The sequence below is a fragment of the Andrena cerasifolii genome, chromosome 16 (assembly GCF_050908995.1).
Source record: "Andrena cerasifolii isolate SP2316 chromosome 16, iyAndCera1_principal, whole genome shotgun sequence".
NCBI classification, from domain to species: domain Eukaryota; kingdom Metazoa; phylum Arthropoda; class Insecta; order Hymenoptera; family Andrenidae; genus Andrena; species Andrena cerasifolii.
Genome location: NC_135133.1, coordinates 4,730,682 through 4,744,093, shown reverse-complemented (window position 1 = coordinate 4,744,093; position 13,412 = coordinate 4,730,682). Strand labels below are relative to the sequence as shown.

General features: G+C 53.3%; 1 protein-coding gene across 3 annotated transcripts in view; it reads right to left on the bottom strand.

Moving 5' to 3' along the window:
• The window catches only part of Sulf1 (Extracellular sulfatase Sulf1), a 60,840-nt gene that overhangs the window by 12,565 nt on the left and 34,863 nt on the right, over window positions 1-13,412 (bottom strand). For all 3 annotated transcript variants that reach the window (XM_076829345.1, XM_076829344.1, XM_076829346.1), the window contains exon 4: window positions 2,659-2,980. In XM_076829345.1, coding sequence (XP_076685460.1) covers window positions 2,659-2,980 — 322 coding nt within the window. The remainder of the gene's footprint in view (window positions 1-2,658; window positions 2,981-13,412) is intronic.

Genomic DNA, 13,412 nt, shown 5'->3' with positions numbered 1-13,412 from the left:
CGCATTAATTTCTGCCGATTAGCTTTTGAACGACGGGACGAGCTGATGCACGGGCGTGGAATTAAAACCGCCCTTTTATGGAATTAAACGACGCTTGGCCCTGTAACTACGCGTGCACGGCCGCGATGTCGGCCCGCGGTTATGGATCGCGTTTAATTATAATTTATAGCGCCGCGTGGACTCTCAATCCGGCCCGCGTAAATACTCGATGCCTGCCGGGAAATTGCAAGGGAAACAGGCGCGTTGAATCGCCACGTGTGGAACGCGAGGAATGCCGTCCTTATTGGTAGAACGTCTGCAAAGGATAGTAATTTACGACCGTCGATTTTAACCCAGATAAATGATCAGCGCGCATTTGTTATTTCGACCGGTCTGCCGTTCTTTTCGGGGATTTTCGCGTAATGATAAACGACCATTCGGGACGGCGGTCTGGATTCTACGTATCGCAGTGCGGAATATCGAGGATTTTGGGCCGAGCTCGATTCCCCTGGAAGCCCGGCGATGAATCGTTCTGTCGCGAGCAGAGAGAATTGGGGCTGTTCTTTGCCCCGGGAAAGGGGCGCGTAAGTGCAGCTGCATCGTAACGACCTACATGCATGGGGCAGGCAAGAAACGGGAGGAAGACCTAGCGGGAATGATACTTCACCGGTAGTTTCTTTGCCCCCGTAATAGCATCATCGGAGGGATCAAACCCTTAGAAAATTCTGCATTCAGGGCACGGGGCGCCTCGCGCTGCAGGCAAGCGTTTCGAAAAATCGATGAATGGGAAATGGTGTCTGGCTAGTAGCGTTCGCCGATACGGGCGAGGTAGAAGGATCTCTTTAGAATCGATCGCGGGCTTATCGCAGAATAGCGTCTAACAAAAATACAGCCGCGGACAATGAGGCAATCTGTAGTCCCCCGTTCACAAAGGATCCCTCGCGAAACGTCACTCGCCTGAATCGTACTTGCAGGTACGCGCCGTCCAGCGAAACAGAGAGGAGAACGGGGGGGGGGGGGTGGTGGTGGCGGACGCGTCACATCGAGGGGCGAGAAGAAGAAGAAAGATGTTTTTTCCCCCCTTCCGTGGAACGGAGACAGGTGAACATAATACCTGCATCACGGAGGTACAATGACGGGCGTTGTCCAGAGGGGCGAGACGAGACTACCAAAGAGGGGTGCGCGTTTTTAGTGCTTTTCATCGTGCACACTGTCGTGAGTGTACGCCCCGTGTCTAGGGCACTCCATCACGCGACGATGACACCGTGGCTGCAGTTATCTATCCGGTTGTCTAGTCTCTAGTGCCTCTGCGCCTCTTGTACTTCGTCCTCAGCCGTCGTCTTTCTCTTGCACGCCGTTAAATCGTCCACGGGCGACGAGGGGCCGTTCGCGAATTTCGACGGTCCGCTCCGTGTCCTTCCACTTCGAGCTGATCGAGGTTGCGCGCTAGTGTTAGAAGCACGCTGGAAGAACTTTGACACCGGATGGTAGGTGTGTGCATATACACGCGTTTGTCGGTTCGGAGAAACGAGTGTCGCTGTCAGGAAACGTCGTCGGGTTCTCGACATTGACGTGCACGGTACCGTTGCGCGTTGGCGGACGTCATGGTGAATGAAAATGAAACGCGACCAGAGAGATTGTGGAGGCCAGTCTCGTGCTGAAGCAGGCTGACGTGTTGGGTCAATTGGATGGTGGCCGGTTATTGAGATTTTTGGGATTCTCGGATAGTGTCCCATCGTGGTTATTGGAAGTAGGATAATCCTGAAATGGGGGTGTTTGAGGCCCCACCAACGTTGCACACGTCTTCATCGGGGCTTAAAATAGCCGAGCGTCTCGTGAAAACTGGCTGGACGTAAAGGCTCGCACGACTGGAGCATGCGAGTGGTTGTTAGAACGACAAGAGGCTGTGCTAAACAACTGTCCAATCTAGTTGTCCATGAAAGGGATATTACATTAAAGGCATTCAGCCTGGTTTCTTTTATGCCGAGGCTCGTAGACACGCGCAGCACCTAGCTCTATTCATAATTCAATGTCAACGCTAATAGCCAGCGCGAAGGGTGCAACACAGCAACGGCACGGAGAGATGCGATTCATTTCACGAGCCGCGTAACGCGAACCGCTGAAAAGATCATCGTTATCGTGCCATCTTCAGAAGCCCCGGTCCAGCGGAAAGAAGGTAAATTGCGACTAATGCGTCTCCATGAAAAGCGCGCATAAAAGAGGGGGCGCGGTACGTGTGCAAATAATAATGCAGCCAGTTGCCTGGAATTGCACGGCCTTGTGTGCTCCTCGAGACCCATTTCGCGAGACGGAAACGACGCGTCGTTTGCTGGGATGAAGGAGCGGTGAGTGCACACGCGTGCCTCTGCAAAATCACGCGCTGCATGCAGCCGCGAAAGTGAAATTCCTCTTTCCGCGCGTCCCGATCGATTTCGTCCAGGACCGGATATCCTTTAACGATCTAAATCTCCCGTCATCGACGAGCAACAGCTAAAGAGGAGAACCACCGTCGAACACTAGCCCGCGCGCAACGCGTGCATGCTCGTTGGGACAGGAGGTGAACGTAATTAATACGCAAACAAACTTCTGATCCGGGCTAACGAACTGACCCGAATCCAGGACTCGCGGCGGCGGATGGGTAGAGCGCAGGCAAACGCAATGACAAACTTTCGTACTTACTGGTGAGTGGTGACGTTGAAGAAGAGATGGGAGAACTGGGGTGCGGAGTCCTCGGGTCCGTGGGGCGCCGGGAAACTCGCGACGAGCATCACCGGCTTCCGGGCGAAATTGTGTTTGCTCTGGCGCAGAAAAGCCACGCTGTCGTTCGCTATCAGGTCCGGGTAATAGTCCTTGCTGTACTCGAAGCCGTGCTTTATCTTCTTCCCGTTCATGTTGACGCTGTAGTTGTAGTACCGTGAATTCATTATGAGCCCTCCCCACTCCCGCCAGCCCGGCGGTATGTACGAGCCGTTGTACTTGTTCAGATACTTGCCGAAGTACCCTGAAACGTGTGTTTGCGATAACGCGTGGATTGAATTCGCGCGAGGCCTGGCGGAGTCGGTTCGACGAACCGATTTCACCGTGGGACGCGAGCGGGGCTCTTAATGCCGATTGCTGCGCGTGTATTTCAAGGGGATAGCTATTTCATAGGATGGTGGGTTCGTTCTTTAAAGGGTTTCAAGAGGTTTCGTAAAAATCACTGAATCAGGGCTCGCGATCGTATGAGTAATAGTCGCACGAGGCGTGGCCGGTTCATTACACCCGGGCCTGACGAAAAAAGCCTTCCACCCTCCGACTATCGCAATAATAATTAATGTGCTATGGACACGCTCGGCTCGTCGCAGGAACTGACTCATGTAACAGATCGATTAACCGTACGCCTGACGGTTCACTTTTATTTCACGCGGCTGGTATCAGCGTGCACGATCAACCGTACAGAAACTATGCGCAGAATTTCCTCCGAGAAATCTACACAATACACCACGAACGAGAAGGAAATCGACTTGCAACAAGGCAAGGCTACCAGTGGCTGATGTCCAAAGGTAGAGGCGGTTTGAAAGATATCCACTGCCCGACGGAACAACGTACCCCAAAGACCACCACGAGGCCACCAGGCGTTTACAAATCTCGCGTCACGAGTCCAGCTGACGCGAAAGAAAAAGGACCCCTAAGCTAATGAAATTTGCACTTTCCCACGAGAACCCGCTCCCACGAAAGCCCTCGGGCGAGAAAATCCCGAGGAGCAGCTTTCCTCGCCGAAGGGCCCCGATAAATCAAAAGCCAATCCCATTTTCCGCCCTCCTGCCCCACCGTGCACGCGTATAAAGCCGCGTCGGTCAAGATTCATCTCGCCGAACACGTTGAATTATTCATACGGGCAGAGCATCAAATAATTAATTCAAAAGTACCGGAGCCGCGTCCGTCCCTTTCGCCTGTCCCTACATACCTGCGGCCGGTAGCCGCGGTAGGGCTCGACGTATCGAGCCTATAACCGAGGCTTATTTATAACAGTGGCGGGGACTCGGTCGTTCTGGGCAACTTTTTGCGGGGCCAGGACCACACCGAGCCGGGGACCAATCGCATTACTCTGTCGTTTTGCGTTAACCGATGACATCTCAATAAAGGGCCGCCTTGTCCGCTAAATATAAAGAACAGTAAATCTTCCTGGAACGGGGGTAGCCGGTTCCAGCGAAAATTCCGAGGCCGCGGGCCTCTTCGGCGACCTCGGTGCAGGGCTGGATGGCTCCAGGCGGCCACCAGATGACGGCTGACATTTTGTCAGGAAAAGCCTCATCTAATAAACGGTCCTTTCATCTGCGATTGAAATACCGGACGTTCCGTTCACCGGCGATGGGAAGTTCGAGCTGGGTTTTTATTGATAGGAGCCTCTAGCGACCGGAAGATGGGGAAACGAAAGGGTCGCGGATTAATTAGCGACGTGGTTGGAAAGTTTTCCCCGTCACGCCGCCGGATACTTTTTTGGGGGGCATTTTTTGAAACCGAGACACGTTTCTCACGGAACAGGTTTAAAGGATCACGCTGATCTGACCGTGGAATTTGCATAAACGACTGCTGGCCCAGAACCGGTGGCTGGCAGCTTCCACGATTGCGCTTTAATTATCGATAATTCGAGCTTGCTCGGCGGCGTGCTGTGCATGCGTCCGTCCAATCACGCTGCGCCGAGTTATCGCTCGGTTAATCGAATTAATCGGGCACGAGTTATGCAAAATTACGCTCCTCCGGGATGGAGAAGATGACAGTGTAGCCTACTCCGTGGCAAGTGCCTAGCAATTTATCATCACAAAGTAACTGAAAAAGTATTACTCTGTAGTTTCAACTGGTTTCTGGACGAAGAACCAGTTTAAATATTTTAAACCACATTCATCCGCATCTGCCCGTATCGATTCGTTTGCTTCATCCGCGGGGTCGTTGCTACGGTCGCCTCAAGTGTACTCCACCGTGCACGCTGACTTAGCGCCAGCCTAAAAATACCTGGATGCACTAGGGCAGCCGTAAATATCAATTAGATCCTTATCGCGAGGCGCTATGCATGCGAGGAACGCGAGAGGCCCGTGGTACACTGCGCTCCAATAACGATCGAAGCCGCCCGTAACGGGGGTCTAATTGGCGCCTCGTCATTCCAGTTAATCACTGTCCTCGTGCCTTTCATCGAGATACGCTATCGCCGCGTAAAAACGCATTCCTCTGGCAGCGTTATCAGGGAAAGGAGGAGCCGCGGGTCCGAATCTCGCCCGTCTCCGCGTCTATCCCCAGCGGTTCGTTTCTCGCGCGGAATAGATCGCGTTTTCAATTATAACCGCGGCGTGTGCTCCGACCATTTTTCATCTCCGTGTACCCGTGCCACCGTCCCAGGCTTTCAGCTCGCGATACGTGTATGGTCGTCGTTATCCGAGCACTCGTCCCCCGAAGACTGGTCTACGTCAGAGGAGCTGAACCTTCGTCCGCGTCGCTCCAGATTCGACGCGGCCCGTTGGCTCTGATACATCCTTTTCACGAATCCGTCGGTTGGCCTGGCCCATATTCTCCGCTGCATGCCGCCGTGTATCCACTGCATCGACCGCTGCACAACCCACCCTCGTTGCTCCCCACGTCCACTCGTTTTGTTTGTCCCGAGCGGAGCACGGGCCGCGCGACTGGCGCCAGGATATCACGGCTCCTCCTCCTTCGTCCTTTTGTCCCGTTCTGTCGGACAGGCCGATCGACCGCGCTGCTGCGTCCCGGCTTTTTTCACGATCGGACGTCGCGCCGGGACTCCGGCCCCGCTGTTTCTGCATTTTCACCCGCGCCGCGCGCTTTTTCTACAGGGCCGCCTCGGCCTTTCCGGCTGGCCGGGAAGCAACAGGTAACGCACACCGCGGCATCGGTGGTCTCGAATCGTTCGAATCGACCCACTTAACCCTCTCGAAGGGAGAACTCTCGTTTGGCTGGCGCAGAGACTTTCTGCGTCTACCCTTTTGTGCTGGGAGCCTTTTGTGAGCGGAGCCAAACGATGAGACGTTACTTTCGACGCGAAGCGAATCTACTATATGCAGGTTTTTACGCAGCATAGTGGATCCAGAATAATGTTCAGGGTGTAGTGCGCCACGCGAAAGCGACAGGGTGCAAATTAACAAGGCTAAGCGCACCAGGTATATTTAGAGCATCGCGATGCGCCAAATCGGCAATAGGACTTCCCAATTATGTTGGCCAGGCGTTTCGTGCACCAGGGGTATTAGCCCCCTTTCCCGGGGAGGCTCGTCGATCGTTTGCATGCGCTGCTGACTCGAGCCTACGTTCGTACGATTCCACGTCAGTCCTTAGACCTCGATTTAAAGGTGCATCGCATGCATCCTCGGCTCTAACGAGTCGCTCAACGATCAGCCCGTAAAAAGAGGAGTCGTGTGAATGCAAACGCCGAGGGAGACGAAGATGATGGACACGCGACTGGTCTTTCGAAAAATAGTGCCCCTTCTTGCCTAAGATTCCGGGAAGTTTGCTCTTCGATTACAAGTATTCTGAACAAACACGAAGACTCGTCTTAAGAGTTCTTTGGAATTCTTGGAAAAGCTTCGTCCTCGATCGCAGAGGGTTCGGGCCAGAAGCGAACGAGTTCTGCGAGGTTGAAAGGCATCGCATTATCGATGCAATTAGGTCCCTTTTATTCACCCGTCATTACAAACTATTATATTCAATAAGAGCAACGATTCCCCCCGGACATTAATCATAGAAACCGTTCCTGACAACTTTCACGGTACCAACAGTCTTACGCCGAGACGGTCATTATGCAGTTATCGTGATTATGCAGATAATAGGGGTCGATTTGTCTTATTACTGGCATGAGCGTCTGCTGCGTCGTAAAGATCTTATGCGTCGCGGTCTTCCTGCTCCTCGTTTATTCTCGGCTGTCCATTTTCGCCGCGGCGAGTGGGTTTCATCGAACGGGGTGTGTTGTGCGACGCGGCGAAGAGCCGTGCCAGGCGAGACGGCAGAGTTGCAATCACAATGCGTGATCCATTTACAATCAATCGCGAGCGCTGTACGAGTCGCGCTCCGTCCAAGGGAGGAACGCCTCTGATTTGCAGCTGCACCTGAATCGCCATGACGATTATCTGTTCCCGACTCCCACGTGTGCCGCGTTGCTGTTTCATATTTCTTTTGGAATCCGAGTGGGTGCTCCTCGCAGGAACATGTTCTGCACGTGTCTCCCCTTGGATTTTATCCGTGGTGCATTTCCGAGGGAGATTATCGAAGAGCATGGACACGGATCTTGAACGCACTTTATCTGCTCGCAGAGTGGAAGGAATGAAGGTGCGAAAGCGTCTTTCAAAGTTTCACCGGAAGGGTTGAGAACTTTTCTACTGTCCTGAATCCACTGTCCCCTGCTAGACCCATAATTCACTCCTTTGATATCGCGAGTCTCGCAAAAAATCACAGCTCCCCCCTCCATCCCCATTGAAAAAGGCCTGCGGAGAAGCCGTCGGGGCGGCAGCTTAAGGTGTCACGCGTTTTCGCCGAATCGCAGCGAGCGTCGCGCGCCTTTTGACGACGCAGAAGAGAGGGTCGCGAAACCCCGATGAATGCAGCGATCCGCAGGGCTGCACCTGCACCGTGGGGGCCCTTTTGTGCACGCCATGTGTGCGACCCTAGTGTATCTTCCAGCGAGCGTGTGGGTGCCCCGCGTTAGTCCGGCTCGTCTTCGACCTCCTCGCTTTCCCCTGCGAGCCTCGCTCCCCTTTTCCCCTCGTGTCCCACGAGCACTCGAAAAACTGGCGGCGCGTCCTCTCGAGCCGCAACAGCCGCGAACAATGCTCTTCCCCGGGTCTGCTGCTCGGCGCGATTTAAATTTAGATAATCTCACCTGCACCAACTGGAGGGAACTTTGCACTTCTCGCGCATATTCGGGTGCTCCTAGGAAAGGTACCGTAGACTCTTTTCGAGCATTTTCTGCTCGGGAAACTTGTGCTTCTGTTGCCTGATGTGATTGAAATCGCTGGCGCGATGCTACTGCACATTTCAGTGCGAAGTTGTTGGGCTTTTGGATCTAGCAGGACTCTGAAATCCTCGTATGTATCACCGAGCCCACTTCAAGTGGTGGATTCTTAACTAAATAGCTACGAGAGGTCTGCTCACAATTCAAAAGGATTAGAAGATTGATTCCTTCAGTATTCAGACCCGTTGGTTCGTATAGGGCCACTGAAACTGTCATATCAGAATTGCGAAAGCAGAGCCCCTCTGTCTCTTAATATTCAGCATGTCGACCACCCCCGTCCTAGCGCGTTGTATCATGCGCACGTCCATGTAGATGCCCCGATGCGATTCAATGGATCCTCGCAGTCGCGGGGGAGAGTAACGGCTACGTCAGCGACGAGCCGCGGAGCAACAACAGCAACCTGGGTATCCTGATAACGCCCGGGGCTCGCTCCAGGATCCTCACGAACGGTCCAGCGGACTTTCGTGCGGCACCGCCGCATCTCTGCTTGTATCTATGTTCGCTTCCCTCCATCCCTCTCTTCAGGGCCCTACGATCGTGTCCATGGTACACAGTTTGAATAGCGCCAGATACCGTCTTCTGTATGTAGGTCTTTTGCTCGCTGGCCACTCCGAATCCCCCTTCTGATGGAACCCCTCGGTTATCTCCGAAGCGCGTCAGTTTCAACGCAGATTGAAATATCTTTCCCCGAATCTCGTAGATCCGGCCCACGCTTCAAGCCTAGACACTCCATTAAAATCTGCTCGCGTGAAAGAATTCTGTACCGCGTCTAGGTCTCGAGGTCTTCGATTGATTTAAGAGTGGCCAGCTGATGTTTACGAGAGACATCAAGCACTAGACGTGCAGAGAGATTCGAACACGCCTAGGGGAACGGTGGACCTGCGGCAAGCATCGCGAATTATGGGACAACGGGCAGGGAAGGCGAATCGTGCAACGCGATGTATCGTTTACTAGGATCTCTTCAAGTCATCGGGACTCTGTGTCCCCTTCACCGCTCCCCTGGTTCCCTCTCGCTGTACGGTTGTACCTGCGATTCGAGGAATACCCCATTCGATTGCCATATACGACATATCCCGGAACCGTGCGAACTTACAAGCGTATAAGGAGATTTGTTTTATTACCGGCCGGCCTCGCGGCCTCGTGCGTGAGGGTCGGGCACAGGCTCCTCGGGGTACGTCGATGCGAAAATACGGCCACGGACAATCGAGCACGCTGGCGGGACGTAAATTCCATGAAAGGATTCGCGATCCTTATAGGTATAAATTTTCTTACCGTGGACGCGACTGCGGGCCCAAGCGGGTCGTCAATCGCGCAATTCAATCTGGCTGTAAATATTTAAGAGCAGGAAGCGAGTACAGCAGGGCTGCTGACTTTCTTTGAAGAAACACTGGGCCTTACTAGAGTAATCAGAGCTCGTGCGAGGGCTCGCGAATTAATGGAGGCTCGACCCCTAATAGCTCGTTGCAGGAGCGCCGAATAACAGTTCCGAAAAGCATCAAAGGAGATATCCATTGAGCGGAAGGGTCGAGGAGCACGGCGTTTCTCGTGCATAGCCATTTCCTGCCCGCACTGCGCGCCCGCCCCGGCCGTGCGAAAATCTGATATCGGTGAATTAGGTTTTAAGCACACCTATGCGAAGCTACGTAAATTACATGGTAGGAAATAGCCGTGAGATAAGGGGTGTATCCGCCCCTGCGTGCTTAACCGCCGATACGAGGCCGCAAGCCTGCAACGTCTCGACTGTATCTGAGACTGTTAATACAGTAGAGAAATGGAAGTAGATAAACGCGAAAGAACGAGGAGAAAGGTCCACACGATCTCGTGTCGCGAAGCAATTACTTCTTACTTCTCCAATTGGTCCACTTTGACGGGCCTTTTAAAATACCTTCTACCTTCAGAAGCTATTGAATCATCGCTGTATAAACATTACAAAACTGTACAGTGTACACGGTTCAACGGCGCCTCGTACCTCTCTCCAAGAAGCTTTCTGGAAACGCGCATGCAACCCGTTAATTATCGAGAGTATTTCCTTGGCAGCCTCCAGAAAACACACCTCTGGACCGCGGGAAAAATTCATCCAAGGTATAAACGCGGCGCATAGACCGCTTCGAAAGAGAGAACAGCCAGCGACGCTATTTATCGAGGGTATCGTGCAAACAGACTCGGTTGCAGTTCTCTCTTAACTCCTTCAAAGAGCCCGAACGTGTACTTATACGATTCGTACCTTTCCCCCTTTTAAACTGTTTCGTTGCACGCCAGGCAGGATCGACTAGAGCGCGGTCGCGTGATATCCTTTCCGAGAAACCGGCAGCGGGATCGAAATGCCACGGATGGTCGGGTTAATAAGTGGATCAGCGTTCGGCATCGTGCTCGATTTGCATAGGCAGATCGCCGCGGCCCAGTGTGGGATCCACGGGACGTCGATCACCCGAAGCTTGTTCCTCCGCGAAATCTATTAAGATCCATCCAGATATTCTATTAAGATATCAAGGCTTGGGCAGCGATGCGGCGGATAGCCTTCCAGCCGACGCTATGCATCGGGCTGCAACGATCGATCAGCTCGGCGTAGATGCATCTCGTATCGGTTACACCGTGTTGCACCGAAAGGTCCTTGACATTTTCGACGGCTGTGCGCTGAAGGAGTGCGTCGCGTAAGGGCAAACACGCCGTTCGTGTTTGACGATCGTTTCCCTCCGCCGTTAGGATTTTCAGTTAACAGGTCTGACCGGTGCAAGCTACGCTACCGAATCTCTCCTCCCAGCGTTCTCGCTTTCAACACCTCCGGACTCGTGGAATCGAGAGTCCTTTGGTTATCCTACCGGTGGATCTATTCTCTGGCTGGCACGGCACATCTCGACCCGTGTGTGGCCTTATCATTATACCCCGCGGGCCGCAAAGGGCGTCGTAAAGTGGAAAAAAATCGTCTAAGCACGCAGTCAAAACCCTTCTTCCTTTCTTTTTTCATCGAATCTTCGTGTGAAATTTACACGGCTCGTGATCGGAGGATCACCTGCTCGAATGGTCCACTAAATCCACGTGGTGTATAGGTACTCGTTTCATTCTTCGCATCGACTTGGTACCTCCCGAATCCTTCCAATAACACCCCGTAAATCAGGGTATGTACACAGGAAAGCACCCTGTACACATCGAATTCATCGTCCACTGGGAAAAATCAATACGAAAGCTCCCAGCGCGGGAGGTTCCTTCGTGTTCGTTGGAAGACAAGCAGAACGCGAAAGGACAGGAACAATCGGGGCAAAATACCGTTTCCTCGGCTCCGCCTCGCGTTTACTTCCTGTGTGGCGTTCTGCGTCGACCAGAGAGCGCAGTCGATAAAAGGGACGCTGTCATCGATCGTCGATCGAATGCCAGGGTTGCGTGGGTTCCGCGAGATTCGAGGCTCGCGATCCGCCTGGGCAGAGGCTAGCTTTGTAGAGCCTGGCGATCCTCGTTCGTCTGAGAGTGAAGCCTCCTCTCTAGGCGCTAGTATCCCCGTTTCATATCTGTTGGCAAGATTCACGCGCATGCACCCTTGGCTAACAGAGAGGAACGATCGCGTACTAGTTTCTCGGACCTAATTAGCATCGGCGAATTCAGGTCTAGTTTCACGCGTTGTGCCTGGGCAGCAGCCGGGTCTCGAATGCGGCCTAAAGGTGAGCCGTAACGTATGCGCGCGTGACAAGATCCTCTTGCGAAGATAGCGAGGAAAATTTGTCGCCCCGGCCTGCCAGCCCGGTATTCTGGTCAGGGACACTCGGGCGTACAACGGGCGACGATAACGAAACCAGTTCTCTTTCTCTTCTGCGGCCGTTCCGTGCCGGCGATCGGGCCCGGCCGTCGCGGATCACGGCTCATAATTATTCGAGGGACGATGCAAAACGATCCTAGACGCCCGTCCAATCGAATATTCCCCCCGTCGCGGTCCCTACCGAGGCGGGCGGAAACGTGACGCCAACGAGCTGTGAGAACAGCGTCCTCTTAATTTCCGAGACGGGGAAGAAGGTACTGAAGTAGCCAGGCGGTCACGAGCAAACCGGATCGCTAGGAGGTTTGTTTAATGCAAGCGTGGTCTGCGTAATTTCAACTCATTTCATCGAAGATGGATAGCTGTCTATCCGCCTAGGCTAAAGGTGAATCACCACGGAGCAAATTGATTAATTATCGCCCTGCCTCTCGATACCCTGTCTTTTTACTAGGGGAGGGACTGGGTTAGCCATTAACCAGAGATCCCCGCGACTGGGGCACTATTAGGAGGAGCGTGGTGGTAATTAGCATACACTTTCCAACATCCAAACAGATCGATGGGCTCCGTTGCCTTGCTGGGTTGCTTCGAGGAAGCGCCATGGAAACACCGGGATTGCAAGATTTTTGGAAAGCCGCCAATCCCCTGCCGGATGTGGACGAGGCTTAAAGGCTGAGAAACCTGGCCGCGTTCAGGGAGCAACGTCCTGCCAGCTCTTCTCGAATATGGTCGTACGTAGAGAAGCTGGCGTGGATGTACGGACAAGGAGAGACGTCGTGGTTAAAGGGAATGCACGGGGCTCGAAGGGCTCCCGCCCGACAGGAGCAGTCCTGTCCTGACCATCGAAGGGTCGAACTGTCACGATCGTGAGAAGATTTTTGTCTCGGCGATTGCTGCCTCGCGCGCACCCCTCCGCCGCTCGTGATCTCTTTTCTTATGGCGCACTCCCGCCGTCGAGTGATCGACGACGATGTGGCGCAGAGAATTCGAATGCACGGGGCCTGGTTTCTTCAGTCGCTTTCACGAATAATCTTCCAGCGAGATAGCCTCGCAGGATCTATGAGCGCTCGCCAACTGAGATATTGCACCGTTTGCTCTAATTTACAAGGATCCTGGTCGGCTGTGCCTAGCCTTTTAAGAGGCCACGATAGTGACCGTGATCTGTCCTCTCACGGGGACCAGGGTCCTTTTCTTGGGGGACTGAAAAGTGGGAGAAAGTGGCTGATAGGGATGGGTTACTGGGCGGAAGGATATTTCTAGTTGCTATTCGCTGTTAGACAAACGATGTCGTTAGGGGTAATGGGAATGACTGTTCGTGGAAGATTACGATGATGATTTTAGGCACAGCAATTTCTTATCGCGTACCCTTGCCTCGGTGGCCAGATCGGTTACTAGATCGAGCGTTCGGTACATGAAGCGTGCCAGCTCTCAACCGTAATTTCTTATAATGGATCCGCGAAGGCAACAGCGGAGTAATTTCCAGCGTAATTTGGAGATAAGTCCAGAGATTCGGAGATAAGCGTTCGGCAAAGTAGGCTATTCGGGGCAGCGCACTTGAGGTTCAAGATAAAAGTGCAAAGAAGAGGAAGGCTTAATCAGTTACCGTCGACTTGAAGGGTAGCTTAGTCAGAGGTGGAGGTCATGAGTCCTCTTTCCTCGGGATTACAATGTTCCTTGAGCGTTTTAAGGTCTCCCTGCTGG